Source organism: Neolamprologus multifasciatus, chromosome 11, assembly GCF_963576455.1.
Source record: "Neolamprologus multifasciatus chromosome 11, fNeoMul1.2, whole genome shotgun sequence".
Taxonomy (NCBI): Eukaryota; Metazoa; Chordata; class Actinopteri; order Cichliformes; family Cichlidae; genus Neolamprologus; species Neolamprologus multifasciatus.
The window spans coordinates 6,777,857-6,792,656 of NC_140449.1; the positions used below are offsets into that span (position 1 = coordinate 6,777,857).

At 39.3% G+C, this 14,800-nt stretch overlaps 2 protein-coding genes across 7 annotated transcripts in view; both read right to left on the minus strand.

Annotated features, from left to right (window-relative positions):
* vps13b (vacuolar protein sorting 13 homolog B) overlaps positions 1 to 2,807 on the minus strand; it is a 317,427-nt gene extending 314,620 nt beyond the window's left edge. For 4 of the 5 annotated variants that reach the window (XM_085178382.1, XM_085178384.1, XM_085178380.1 and 1 more), the window contains exons 1-3: positions 2,671 to 2,807; positions 1,304 to 1,462; positions 1 to 144 (exon numbers count right to left, since the gene is read on the minus strand). In XM_085178382.1, the coding sequence (XP_085034508.1) occupies positions 1 to 144; positions 1,304 to 1,450 (291 nt within the window). In that variant the 5' untranslated portion in view covers positions 1,451 to 1,462; positions 2,671 to 2,807. The other variant, XM_085178381.1, reaches the window with a different exon arrangement.
* A 2,773-nt stretch (positions 2,808 to 5,580) lies between these two features.
* Positions 5,581 to 10,976, minus strand: osr2 (odd-skipped related transciption factor 2). Of its 2 annotated transcripts, none has more exons than XM_085178429.1 (4): positions 10,685 to 10,976; positions 7,947 to 8,630; positions 7,497 to 7,596; positions 5,581 to 7,194 (listed from the first exon to the last, which is right to left on the minus strand). In XM_085178429.1, the coding sequence occupies exons 2-4, from the start codon at positions 8,591 to 8,593 to the stop codon at positions 7,012 to 7,014; spliced, it is 930 nt and encodes a 309-aa protein (XP_085034555.1). In that variant the 5' UTR covers positions 8,594 to 8,630; positions 10,685 to 10,976; the 3' UTR covers positions 5,581 to 7,011. The 2 variants fall into 2 exon arrangements, with proteins under 2 accessions (XP_085034555.1, XP_085034556.1); XM_085178430.1 differs by having other exon boundaries at positions 5,583 to 7,112; positions 10,685 to 10,968.
* Positions 10,977 to 14,800: the final 3,824 nt, after the last annotated feature.

The following is a 14,800-nucleotide window of genomic DNA, read 5'->3' on the forward strand; positions in this document are numbered from 1 at the left end:
CTGGGCACCATCCCTTAGCTTCAGGATGCACTCCATGGTGTTGATGGTGATAACTACAGGCTCTGAGCCCAGCTTGGTCCAAGGTACATGGATACGTAGCTCATGGATATGACCACTCATGAATGTAAAAGGCAGTTTCAACTCCTGTGGATATAAAAGGAGTTATAAGAAAGAAAGAAAAAAAACAACAGCCAGCTAGAAATAAACAACACTAGAATAATATGGATTAAGGTGCCAATACGAGGTAGAGGCTTCGAGAACATTTTGAATCTTCATCCATCCATTTTCCAAACAGCACTTTGAAGCTAATATTTGTAGACGAGTAGATAGTAAAAACAATAGCTACAGATTACATACTGGTCACGCTTCTAACAATATAAGTCAGATATTTTCAGAGGCAGGCAAATCACTGTTCTGCATCTTGAACTACTCTGTGTGAGAATGAGTCCCATGAAACCAGACTGCCTACACACAGGCTTCACATGCTTTCTGTGCAAGTCTGAGCCAAAAAAATTAATAGCCAAACATTTTTCTGAGGGAAAAGCTGTCATGGATTTACAGTATGTCTGCTTTATAACCCCCACAATGTTTCACCAAATATTATATTAAGATGATCTCAGATTGCACATTTGAGAGGAGGTACTGTCCAAATTAAATGAAATAAAATAAATGCAAAGGTAGGACGATTTCCAAAGTTTTGACACAGCATTACAGACAAATCTCAATCCTAACACAATTCCCACTGTCGGATAGCTTGAAGCTGCTTCCAATAAGGACTTTCATCACAATCTCTTTGGGTTAAGCAGTGTTTTGGTCTGCTCTTCAGCAGCAGTCAGAACCCACTCAAAAGAAAAGAAAATCCTTTTAACTGGTGGCAGTTTGATCTAATCCAGACATGACATGAGTAAAAGAGAACACTGTCAAAATAACACTGCAGAGCAAAATATCAAAGTAAATCTGGTAAAATTCTTCTGAAATGACAGCAAGAAGATGCTGTTAGTGCCTGACTAAACAGCACTGTAGTGTTTTCTTTTACTCTAGTCAAGGCAATACAATGGAGAATAGCTGCAGACATAATATGGCAACTTTTTGTAGGGTGTATGTGCCTGCATAACCAAGGTTTATAAATGAAACTCTACAATTTGTTTACAGTAAGTAAAATACAAAACTACATTCTGAATATATATGTAGGAAGTGGGCATTTATATTTTAAACCTCTGACTTAAATATTCCCATCATTTTAACCTCACGTCAGTTTTATAAAGAAAGGTTCAAAGCAAAAGCTAGATTTAACTTTTAGTACCTGCTCCAGTACATCCAACTTCAAGTCCAGCTTGCTCAGCACCACATCACCGCCCCACAGAGAGAGCTGCAGGTCAGATGGCTTCAGATTCTTGATGTACTTGTTTACATAGCTCATCAGCAGTGGTGTGACATAAGACTCCAACATCTTGTCCTTGTTCTGTGTACACAATGAACAAAACAAAAAAACAAAAAACATGGTAATATCATTTGACTGTGTTAACATCCTTTTGTCATTATATATCTCGGTCACTAAACTAATGGCGCTCGTTCTAAACTAATTACAAAGAATATGTATTTCTTAAGAGTGTTATTTTGATGTCATAGCCTAAAAGCACAGCTCTTATTAATAATTGTCATTTCTAAAGTAGAAGTAAAAAAAAAATAAAAATATATATAATAAAATCATATTTATTATATGTATAAAGCCATAATTTATACATTAAATTATGCAGGGATAGCTTAGTAGGTAGAGTGGTGGCCCCATGATCGGAAGGTCGGGGGTTCGATTCCCCTGAGGTACGCCTGAGCGAGGTACCGTCCCTACACACTGCTCCCCGGGCGCCCAATGGCTGCCCACTGCTTCACTGAGTGAATGGGTTAAATGCAGAGAGGAATTTCCCCACGGGGATCAATAAAGTACACTTTCTTTCTTTCTTCTTATAATTTAAGATATTGGCTATGCTCGAACATTTCTTTTTATGACAGGTCCAAACACAACATTATAACCTCTTATCCAACTTGCAAACTGTGGAAGTACTGGCCGCTTCACACAAACCTCAAGCTGTTTTTTGTTACAGTTCAACAAACTGATGTCAGAATGAACTGGCACTCCTAATGACATAAATACCATATTGGCATCCAATAACTAATCCAGCTGTGCGTAATTTATAGAAAGGTTGTACAGGTTTTGGTTAATAAACTTAATTAGGTGTAAAGACAGTTCTAATTACGCTGACTTCTCACCAACGCAAATTTAACTAACCCTCCCGTAAATTATGAACATCAACTCTTCTACTTTTACGTATTTTAACCTTAAATGAAATTCACCGGAATGTCTAGCTTCCTTGCTAAAGTGCCTTCATTCCACATAACGGGGAAGCCCAGGAGCAATTATGTACTGCATTTGCAAATTAATTCCAATATAACTTCAACAGCGACGCTATGTCGTATCTTATAGTAATACATTTAACTTACTGTGAAGCACTTAGCCAGGGAGGCTAGCTCTTTCCTCCTGTCATTTAAGTGATACACAACAGCAGCGAAGCAAAGAAGCTAGGCTAAGTGATTAGAAGAAGTCGCTATAACTTCGTTTCAGCTGCCTAAACTGGCTAGCCAGAAGTCAAATAGAGAAAAGACTCTATTTACCTGACTCCCACTTGTATCCTGCTGGTTTTTGTTTAATTCTACGTTTAATAAAAGATGTTCATCCCGTTATCTAACGTTAGCCATATCGCCGAACTGCAAGAGTCGAAACGTCATCAGTAAACACCAACGCGGCTTCCGTATGCTTGGTGTTGCGTTTTTCAGTGGGAAATTTGCGTTTCGAAGGTAACTTTACATACACAACGTACAAACATAAGTAACTCAAGAGAAATTTCATTTGTGATTTGATCAGTTAACAGTCATTATCTTCTTCGGTTACAGCAAATCTGGATGTCTCCATGCCGCCAGGTTTTGATATAACAAATTCCTTTGTTCCTATTAAAACGAAAGAGTGTCTACAAATCCGGACTCTCTAACAAGTACTGGAAGGGATCTCTTCGCATAATAATCGTCATCGCTTAAGCACGCCCCTACCCCTTTTATGGCAGCGGAAGCTTACCTTTGCCGAAAGAGAGATCGCGTGAACTTCACAGTGGACAATTGCTCAGCATAGTGAACGTGTATTCTTGATTATAATTTTCTATTATTTTTATTTTTTTGTTATAATGCAACAAAAGGTTCTTATTTAACATCTTAATCCATAACAGTTTCAATTTCAACCTTCTGGGACCTTGGTCATTGCAGAAGTCAATGAAAGTGAATAGTAGAGACAATAAGAAAATGATGTTTGCATTTCACACAAGGAAACTGTGCGGATTTTAAGCATCTCATCATATATCGCAACTCTAAATATATCTCAACTGCCAGAGTAACACAGGCCTATATCTGGAGGTTAGGTGAAATATACCATGACACACTGTGACATGATAAATATCTTACATACTGGAATTTAAAATAAAGAAGAATATACTGAGGGCAACGAAAATATACTAAAATGTAAACCATTTCTGTCTTTCACGGATCTCGTTTTTTTTAGGGTCACTGGTTATTTTTCAGACATGAAACGTAGTAATGTCAATGGACAACTGTTTGAATTGCATAAAAGAACGGGTTAGACTCAACCTTTATCTCACTGTCACTTTTGCTGAGAAATGATCTTGCTAATTTGTGCGTCCAAGGAGTTCGTTGACAGATAAAATATTTCTTTTATTATTTTTTTAGTCGTAATGTTGAGTTATGTTGCTCCAGTGGTTAAGTAGGCAATCTTGTCATATTTAAAGTGAACAGCAGTCATAACATACAAGAAAAAAAAATGCAAATTATAGCAGTTTTATAGCTTAAACAACAAAAATCCAACTTCACCCTACCGTCGGTATATATCACGTCTTCATTGGTTTGCTGAATATGTTTGCATGTTTGTTTGTTTGATTTATTTATTTAATCACCTATCTTTGAGATCAGACCATCATCTGTCTTTTTTTTTCGTGATGAAAGCTTTAAAAAAGTGTCTGCCGCAGGCCGCACATAGGGTCAAAGGCACTGCAGATATGAGGTCTGGCCTATAGTGGCCTGTAGTCCGGACAGTCTCTCGTCTGCTGTAAAGCTTCTTGAGGATACAGTCCACATAAGTCGGTCAAGGATGATGATCGCCGTGTGACCGGCCACGCTTTGCCAACTATGCGTACATGTGTCAGAGTCAAGTGGTCACCCACAGTTAATGTTACTATTCTGAAGTCCTTTCTGGTCATGATGCTTTAAATTAAGACAGAAAAATATCTGATATCAAGTTATCTCACTTCTTAGACCAGCAGGTTGAATCTGGAATGCAAAGGAAACCAGCGTACTGTGCCACAATCCAAGTCTTTAAAGCCAGAGATAAATTGCAGTCTTAGGAATCTTCTGTTGTTATTCTCCACGAATGATCTGTTCCACGTAAACTGCCTAAATTAGGGGTTTTCCACTACAGCATTTCAGTTGAGGCTATCAAAGATTTATTTCCGGTTAAAAATAAAGTGTTTTTGCTAAATTCTTACAGCAATACATGGATTAACTAAACAATTAATTAAAGAATATTAAATAAATACTTCTTTAGAAAGGCTAAACGGCTTTGTTCAAGCACATGTAAAAATGTATATTTCCACTGAGGCGGACAAAAATGGCAGAAAATTACTTTCAAATGAAACTGCATATTGTAACAGATATTTTGCATTTATTCTTATTAGTCGGCTCCTGCATTATGTTACATCTGTTGTCGTGGCGTCAAAATGTTTCTTTTTTCATTAGTTTTTTTTCTTGTTTATTAAAATGGATTACAATTTGTTTAATAAACGTTTATTTGTTAAACGCTTATTACAAATTCAAACAAATTCCATTTAAATATATTCTAAACATATATATATATATGTGTATGTGTGTGTGTATATATATATATATATATATATATATATATATATATATATATATATATATCAAACATTATTATTATTATTATTATTATTATTACATGACCTTTTTGTGTGTTTTTTTCATATTATATAGTTTTCAGATTGAATTTTTTTATGTTTTACTAATGAATTATGTTTTTATGTGATTGTCAAACAGCTCAAATACTTTCCCCCTTCTTTTTTAAATTTTTTATGAGCTCGCTGGAGACGTCGCACTTTGTTGTCTTTCCTTTTAGAAAATAATTAGGAAAATCCTAGCCCACAGTGCGCAATAAAACGGGCCTTAGTTAATGGCCTTTCAGCAGCAATGAACGCACTTTTAAATCTCCTGATGTTATTATAACCACTTGTTCCAGACCCTATTTTCGAGCCCATTAGAAATAAATGCTACTTTTTCGTGCAATTAATTGCACCGTAAGGTGAAAATCAAGTTTCAGGCCAGCAGTCAGTAGCTACCGCTGGCTCTTGAAACTGGGACACAAAGGGCCCGAAGGCCAGATAACACCGAGAGACACAGAGATGAGGAGAGAGTCAGAGGAGAGAATCTCGCTTTGACTTCACCAAATGATAATAAAAAAACACCCAATACATTATAGACGAGCTCGTCCGGTTACAGGCAGGAGGCTTGGTGGTTAATCAGTGGTCGGTCAAAGTTTAGTTGGATGAAATCCAGATCTTGGTGGGTTTTCTGTGTATCTACGCAAAATTTAAACCACAGTGTAAATGAGTTCTTCCATTTTTGCTTGAGGCTATTTGTGGCTATTTGTCTCTGTATCTATGAAGCGCCTTGAGGCGACTTTTGTTGTGATTTGGCGCTATATAAATAAAATTGAATTGAATTGAATCATAAGGACCTGAGAAATAATCTTTGTATATATATTTTTTTAATTCATAAAATTAGTCTATGGCGCATATAGGCCCAAAAATTAAACTAGGAGACTCACACCAGGCCCATTAGACGTCAGCAGCTGAGTGGTACAGGTGCTTTACATTTCGAATATGGCTCGGTAACACATCAGGTTCCTAAAAACATTTCTGAACCTATCTGAGGACAGACGCAGACACGCGGCTCCGCTCATCTGCGTGAAAATGCCTTCTTAGCGCTGAGGGTTCCTTCTGCCGTTTTGCAGGTCACTTATGATGTCAGAGGTGATCTAGATAAAGACATGTGATATGGCCGCTAATGCGGCTAATATAATACTGATCAGCCTCTGTAGAGGACATGTAGCCTAAAATAATAATGGAGGCTAATAATTCTGAGACGTACAGACACTGAGAGGTGGTTGGCAGACAGTGCGTAATGACTGACCGTTACATGGTCATAACTTTTATTCGAAGAAAAATCATTGTAAACTTTATGATCAATTATCACCCGCGATGGCACACAGGATTGTGCTTATGAAGTTATGCTCTTTTCCGGGAGCTAAAGACGTCCTCGGGGCTTTCTGTCATGTGGTGTTTCCTGCTAACTCCCTGCTAAAAAGCCCAACACGTCCGCCACATAAGCTCTCACTGCCCGCCGGCTGTAAACATACAGACTATTAACTTGATGACCATGGTAAAAGATTTCACCTAAATATTGCTTTTTTGGGCTGTAACACTGTGTCCTCTGTTTCGTGGCAGTGAAAATGAGAAATAAAAACGGGGGAAATCCAAATGTATCATGGAAATATTTATTTCTAAAATACAATTTAACATACTTTAAATTTATGACTGTTTTTTGACAACGTTACCATTTCAAGGTCAGAAAAAGAACATTAAAAAACACAACAACAACAACATGAGCAACAACATTATGTACATTTGATATTTACAGGTGGTGTGAAAGTTGGACATGGCACTGGCTCCGCTGTTGTTCCGCTTGAGGTGCAACCAAATCCCACTCTAAAACGTGCTGAAGTAAACATGTCCTCACTTGGAGATTGTCCTTGATCCAAAAGAAAAATGTCGCTGATTTGTCTTTCTGCGTTTTGTCCATTGTTATTTTTGTTTCTCCAGGCTAGTAGTCCTGATGTGGGCTGTGCGTCAAACTGTGCCGTCGCAAGTCACAGTTGCGCCGAAACACCTTTCCGCAGCGGCCACAGCTGTAGGGCTTGATGTCTGTATGGGTGAGAAGGTGAGTTTTCAGGTTACTTCTTTGATTAAAGGTTCTTCCGCATGTGGGGCATTTGTGTGGAGATTCCTGTTTAGATTTAAAGCAAGCAAAGGATTATTGCCTTTAATTGGATAGAAGGTCTATCAGTTCAATCTTTCAATAATCTGATAAATCCACTGTCGTGTCAGCTCTAATTTACTTGTTTACATATTATTTTTAATTTTTATTGTATTGTTTTCTGTGGATAACTGACTCACATTTTTTTGTTTTTAATTTAGTGATAGGCTTTGTGAGGCTTTCTTTTTCCACCCCCCATGCATGCAGTAGACAGGTGAATTATGATCAGAGAGTATCACACGTTAAAGGTCGCGTTAAGATTCTGAGCTTACCTGCATGTGTAAGGTTTTATGGACGGCTAGAGTTCGAGACTGACAGAATCCCTTCCCACATTCTTGACATTTGAACGGTTTTTCCTTGGAGTGGATGTATCTGTAAAACAGAAATGACACTTAATCAATGCCCGCTCATGCACGAAGTTACTTGTAAATGTTACAGAGCCCACAGTCACAGAGCCGAAAATCTCCACTGTGCAAGTTCTGAATGTCCAACTTAATGCTGAAAAGTGCTTTAGCGCCCTCGTGGAGAAGTTTTAGGGAACAGGCCTGCTTGTATTTTATAGCACAAATTAAGGAATATAATTTTAATGGCCGGTTCTGGAGAGGCTATTAACTTAAATCGAGATATCTGAGACTTGAAATCACAAATTATCATTGCTGCTGGAAATTGCTGACCCCCTCGTCCTAACCCAGTGCGCATAATATCCCATAAATCCGTCTTACCTGTGGTCTCTGAGATGGTCTTGTCTTCTGAAAGCCTTGTGGCAAATGTCACAAGTATAGGGCCTCTCATCTGTGTGGGTCCTCTCGTGGATTAAGAGGTTGTAGGACTTGGTAAAATGCCTGCCGCAGAACTTACAAATAAATTCCTTTTTAGTCTTGGATGGTAGCCTGCCCCTGGTGGGTTTTCTGTCCGGGGACAGCTTGCTCAGCTCGGAGATGGTTCCCCCTAGTCCCGATGCCAGCTTTGCCAGGTCCGCAGCTTTCGGTGGGTCCTCCTGCGTGGCAGCGAGGGCCAGGTTCGCGAAGTCAAATCTCGGCCTGTCCTTTTGCAGCGAGGGGACGCCGTGCGCGACGGTGGCTTGCTTTGGATGGAATAACTGCGCCGCGGCGGTGAAGGGCAAAGCTGGGAAGGGAATCCGTGGGTCGACCAGACCCTGGGCGGCTGCCGTGATCGTCGACCTCAGTCCCTGCATGTGTGGGTAGCCAAGAGTCCAGTGGTTCATGTGCATGGTTTGCACGGCGCTGAGGCCGTACAGTCCCTGCAGCTGGTCAGCGGGGAAAGTGTTGACGGCCTGCAGGAAGGAGTAGTTTGTGAGCTGCAGGGCTGGGTGCAGGGGGATCGGAGCGTGCAGGGCTTTGCTCCCCATCTCGGCTCAGACCTCTGCAGAAGACACGGTGATAACCCTGAGAATGCAGAACACACCGAACAATAAGCGTTGTGTGTTAATCCCAAGAACTGGTTATTGTATGGAAAGAAGAACAGAGAAAATGTGACGTCTCAGTTACCGGTTATGGTAGACTACTTAAATCCACCTGTTTGCATATACACAACTAAAAAGATTTTATTTTTTGAAATTGTAACTTTTCATTATTGTATTAAACTGATATAAATATGTCCTTTCGCAAAGGTGAATATACCCAGCCAGCCCCTCTCCCCTTTAAACCTAATTTAGGCATATATATAATGAATTAGCTTCGTTTATTTTTTGCACCTGGTTCAACGCGAGGAAGCTGATGAATAAAACGCACAGGTTAATGCGCAGAAGGATTGTCCTATATTAGCCTGTCCCGGCCTGCTTATAATATCTGAACCTCTGTTTTGCATAAGCGAAACCACTGAGGAAATGTAAAAACACAGTCGCCCCCCTCCCCCCCACCCGACACGGAGATGCGCTTCAAGTCAAAATTTAGGAAACAAATCAGTCACCGAAAGTATAATTAAATCAAGTGGGTGTAAAACAACTCATGTGGCATCGATTAACACTGCAAATTGCAATTTCAGATCACTCTGAATGAAGCACTAAATCTCACACGAGGTAATTAGAAAGCACAGCTTGGTGTGTGTGTGTTTTAAAGTTGCAGTTAGTATTTCGCAATTAAAAAAAAACAAACAAAACAAACGTAAGCAGCCCGGATTTGTACAAGTCTGAAATTTAGACAGAAGAGATGAAATATGTTATTAATTGAAGGAGCAAAACATACACGCTGTCTGTCTGTCTGTCTCTGATGGAAATGCATGTGCTTTTCATTTTTATTTTGGAAGAGTTAATTTTATAGGCACTTTTTCCTTTTAAGGTCTTTAATGTAATATTTATCTATTTATTTATTTTTTCCATATGAAGTTTTTTCCCCCTTCCCCTGGCCAAGGCAACATGGCAGCAAATGACCCCTGTGCATTTAACCTACATTTCAAAAGAATAATGTTTCCCTTAAACAAAAGCAGAAGCGAGCTCCCTCCGCTGTTTAGGACAAATGAGGTGAGCTGACAGTATAAAAATTGGCTTGTGTCCGAGTTTGTGGGGATGACAAGTTATGTTTTCCCACACAGAAAAAAGAAGATCCACCGTAGAAGTTCAAGGCTCCAGATGGTGAACGCGGAACTGGCAATAGGCCAGTTGTGCTGACCTTTAGATATGATCAAGAAAAAGAAGAACAGCGAGCTGTGTTTAGATAGTAAAATACATCATTTAGGTATCTACACTTTTTCTTTTGTGACACATCAAGCCAAATCATATTTTAACACAATATGTCAGAAGTCAGCCTGTCCTGAAACTGCCTCGGAGATTAAGCCATTATCCACACTTGCAGACTGTGAGTCTTGCGCACACGGTAGTCAGGGTAGCTACTGGTCGCTTGTTTCGGTCACGTCGTTGCCTTCAGCTCTTTCTGCCTCGCTTTCCCTCTCACCGATGGTGAGGGGTTAAATATAATTTCGCACAGGTGCAGCGTGAGACACTTGCTGTTCTTTGCCCAGGGAGTTCGTTCAGCTTATTCTTGTTCTCACCTTTGGACTGCGCTTACACTTCGGGAGCAGCCAAGTGTCCGATCTTGTTCTTCGAGTCCTTGTAAGGTTCATTTTTAAAGCTTTTCACGTGTTATTTTTGGCAGAAGGCTTTACATTTCTATCAGTCGTGACAAGTCTTCACAAACGCGAAGATCACTGTTTGTTTTAGTAATGCTGCGCGCCGTGGACGGAGGCCAGCAATGTCAAAGCGTGAGTGAACTGTGACCTCAAGTTAGTTAGTAATATGACGAAACAACACTCCTCTCTAGAACACTTAAAAAAATGAAATGTTTGGTCATTAAAAGCTGATCACTTTCTAAGAGTCTTTGAGTCTTTGCTTTAAAGCCTAGACACTAAACCTTTTATTTTCTTTTTTTAAGATAACAACTTCTAATATGTTGGTTTGGTTCTCCTTCCTCAGACATAAATCCTACCCTGCCAAACAGAATCTTACCCCAATAAATAGCTGCCAAAGGTCCTGCGGTATGTCAGTAATCCACAGTAACTATAGAGGCGACGAGCTCCAATAAAGCGTCGCTAAAAGTTTTCCAAGATCCAAGTCCATGAAACTTTCATGTAGCCATGCAGCCAAGTCTGATGTCTCGGACTTTTGCAGAGATGTGACAAGTTGTGAAAAAATGTGGAAAGAGGCAAAGTTTGGAGGAGAGACAGCAGCAGCGTGTGAGTCCCGTCCGGAGCTGGGGCTGGAAGTGTGCGGTTCTTCACTTTTTAGTGCTCCAGGACTCTCGAGCGCTCAGCCCGCCCCCCGACACGCCTCCACCCCCCTCCTCTATCATTAACTCCAATGTTCCCCTCTGTTTATTTGTGTTTGGATAGCAACTAAGGCTCCAGACCATAGTAGAGGAGCGTGCTCAGTTCGACCTGCCTCCTCTGACACCTCTCATATACCATCCAGCCAAGGCTGATAGCTTCTTTTGGAGGCATGTTTGGAAGCACGGGAGGAAACCCTGAAAGTTTCCCCCCACCTCACAGTTCCACGATTTTGAAAACGTGCTTTTGGATACTTGAGGAGCTTACAAGATTTTTTTTTCCTCCTTCTTTTTGAAACCATATGGAGGGCATATGCAAGAACCACAACATTAAATGGTTTAATTCACTGTGGTAATAATAATAATAATAATAATGTTAAAAATGACAAAGGTTTTTGATAGAAAAAGAGGAGATAAAATAAAGAGAAAGAATTCGCATTCTTAAGACAGCTGATTTTTTTTTCTTATTTTTTGGTAACTTGCGTTAAAACACCTGTACAAGGGGGCTTATTACGGTTATTACACGGTTGCAAAAACACCACAGGAATTGTTGCCTGCCTTTTAAAAAACGTTTATATGCCCATTTCAACACCGATCAGCCCAGGTGTCCCCCCATCCAGCACAAAAAATAAACATCTAGCTATACTTGACAAATGGCATACGATAAAATGAAGGGAAAACTGTGCATGTGTGTGTTCAGATAAGCATTAATCAGAGCTGGTTGTTTTAATTTAGTGTCATTATTACATCATTTATTATTCAGACGGTATTTTTTTTAAATTGAATTTATGTGCAGTGACAGACTATATGAGATTAATCACACTGGCCTTTAATTACATTGAGGTTGGTTTCTGGCCGCAGATTATGATGCAAAGTAATGAAGACTTTTTTTGACAGCCTCAACCAGAAGCTAAAGAGTGTACGCCTTTTGTGCTGCATAGAAAGAGACGTGACTTCAGGCACATGAGCAGATTGTACTTGAAGAAGTTCATATGTAAAATAAAAAAAAAGTTTAAAATGTATTTTTAATCAAGAGGCGTCTTAATAAAACTGTGATTGAGTTTGTTTTTAAATAAAATCATAAAGTCATTCTGACATACTTTTTTTTTCTAACGAGATACCCAATTCCATCAAAGGTACTCAATCTATCTATCTCTATATATACATATATTTCTGCGATCTCTTGAAGTGTTATTTTTCTCCTGTATGCCTGATACATATGAGGTGTTGGTGTGCAGCAAGACTGACAGAGGTTTGGAGTTAGTTGCGGTCCTCGTCTTTGCTGTAGACACTTTGCAGAATGCAGGTCTGCAGCGCCGCCTATTGTAGCATAGCTACAACAGCAAACTCCCCTCTTTTCTCAAGCATTCGCGGCTCTGACAGAACAGTCTCACAGAACAACTTTACATTTTCTGTTCACATCGCAGAGAAGCGCTTCACTGTGAATGGAGCCGGTATGCACAGGATGAGCTCGTAATTTAAAACGAACTAATATTCTTGAAGTGCACAGATCGGAATAAATTATATTTCTCTGTATATATAGATATATATTTATATCAAAAGAAAGGCAGACTTTAAACCCACAAGAGGGAAAATAATTTCATTTGTGCAGTGAATTCTTTTAGATCTATTAATGTGCGCCTTTAATAACCACATAAGACAGAAAAACAGAACGAGAGATTTTACTCTGTTATGGGAGAGATAACAAGTAAAGAGCTTGTCTAAGACGTTAAGTCTATCCACGAGCTCATGTAGTCTAATTTTCGTTTTCTTAGAGCTGCAGAACATCGTCTGCACACAACATGCTTGTGGTTTTTCGTTCGGTTTCATATCACCCAGCCTCCTATCTTCACTGTCAAAAACCCCAACAGCTACAGACAGAATAGAATACACACAGAACCATGCATTTTAACATTACAAATAATGGCATTTTCTCAACGTATCCAGTTCACTCTGGAAAATTGGAAAAATGAAAATTATGCTTTTGTTTTGGTTCTTGAAAAAAAAATCCGATTAAAATAAATAGTATTTTTTTCTCAAGTATATCTTGTGCTTGTCTAAGAGATACACATTCACTATTAATAAAATTGGAATTTGCCAGTATAATTTAAACAGTCTGAATTCATTAAAATCTCGTGAAATATACACACAAAAATTTCTGCTAGGAGAATACCGACTTCCTGTGGGAGTTTTTTTGTGAGGTTAAAAGTTAAACTCTTCAGTGAGACAGTCGTCTTATTATCGGCAAAATTTACTGCTTCATGTATGAGACGGATTTGTTTTTTTTTGTGGTATTAAAAAAAATGCTACACATAACTACTTCAAATCAATAATATCCAAAACTAACACGAATATTCAGTTCCGGAGGTGAACATAATGTAGCTCAATGTTTCCAATTCTTTTTGATTATCCTATGATATCACCGCTATAGAAATATGTCCCAAGTACAAATATTAAGTTTACTGCGTCGGAATTTTATCTCGCATGACAGGACATTTTGGCCTCTATTTTACAGTTTGGATTTTACAGTTGCACTAATCTGTGCTATAGGATTACTGTAGTCTTTATAGTTCGGGTAATGTCAGAGCCAGAAAGTTAGTGTCTTGCCCTTTGGCCCTGCCCTAAGTCCCCTGCAGCCGCCATCATTCTCTGTGATAGACTCCCACAGAGTATCAGTGTTGCAGCTCAGTGCAGCTGCCAAGCCTGTAATGGCCGACACTCCTCTTCCAGTAACACTGAGTGACAGCAGAGAGGACTAACAGGAATCATGAAGCTCTCCCAAATTTAAAGGAACAGAAAAGAGTTTTGGACTTGTCAAACACAAGTGTTCACAGGAATGCATCTAGAAATGTAGAAGATAAATAAATACAAATGCTATTGACACCATGTGTGACACTTTTGGGTTTTGCAATATATTTCCAACCAAACTATTTGCTTACAATAATTGTGGCGTGCCAGTCATGTACATCACTTTTAAGATAAATGTAGTTTTTTCCCCTTTATTTTATAGAAATGGTGTTAAACCTGTTTATGCCTATCCTCTAAAACAGAGTGACTAAAATGCTGTCACGGCCCACTCCTGCCACACAGCTCTTATTTTAGAGATTCACTGTCCCAGCTCTGGAGATGTGAGCGAGCTCTTGAGATAACACAAAATAGTTTCAACATGTCTGTATTTGACCTTTAATATCCTGTCAAATAGCATCGCCTCACATTCACATGCTGCTTCTTACCTCTGCCGTACCCACATGTGGAGCCCTCGACTGAAAACGTGGAGCTGTTGTCCTGTTCTGGAGGCTGACTGGGCCTGTTTGTCTCTCCGTGTTGATGTGTCTCTGTGTATATTGGCAGACAGGATGTCAGGTCCATAGTATAAGAGCAGGGGGAGGTAAACCTGTCACTGTTACCTGCCTGCTGTGGTTTCAAACCCCCCACATCCCCACCTACACTCGCACTCATCCTGTCCCAGCAGCAGCTCTGAGTATGGGGTGTTTTTGATTCAAAGACCCCCCAAAGTCACATTTTCCTCCACATCACACCCTTTTACCTGAAATTGTACATTTCTAGAAAAACGGGGGGTTATGCTTCTCTTACCTCATGGGTTCTTGATTGTTGTTATCTGAGAACGAAATGGAATTTTACTAAGACTTTCTGTTTTATGTCATCGTGTAATGAAGTTGGCACAGTGTATTGTAAATATAGTTTTTTCTAGAAACAAAACTAAAAGATACACAAACTATTAAGTATATAATTCATAGGTACAAAGACATATCTGCTTTACAATAACATTGGTATGCTGT

Coding starts and splice junctions, on each gene's coding strand:
- osr2 (XM_085178429.1), bottom strand. CDS start 8,593: ATGGGGAGCAAAGCCCTGCACGCTCCGATCCCCCTGCACCCAGCCCTG. Junction 7,597..7,946: donor GACCATCTCAGAGACCACAG/GTAAGACGGATT, acceptor TCTGTTTTACAG/ATACATCCACTCCAAGGAAA. Junction 7,195..7,496: donor ATAAAACCTTACACATGCAG/GTAAGCTCAGAA, acceptor AAATCTAAACAG/GAATCTCCACACAAATGCCC.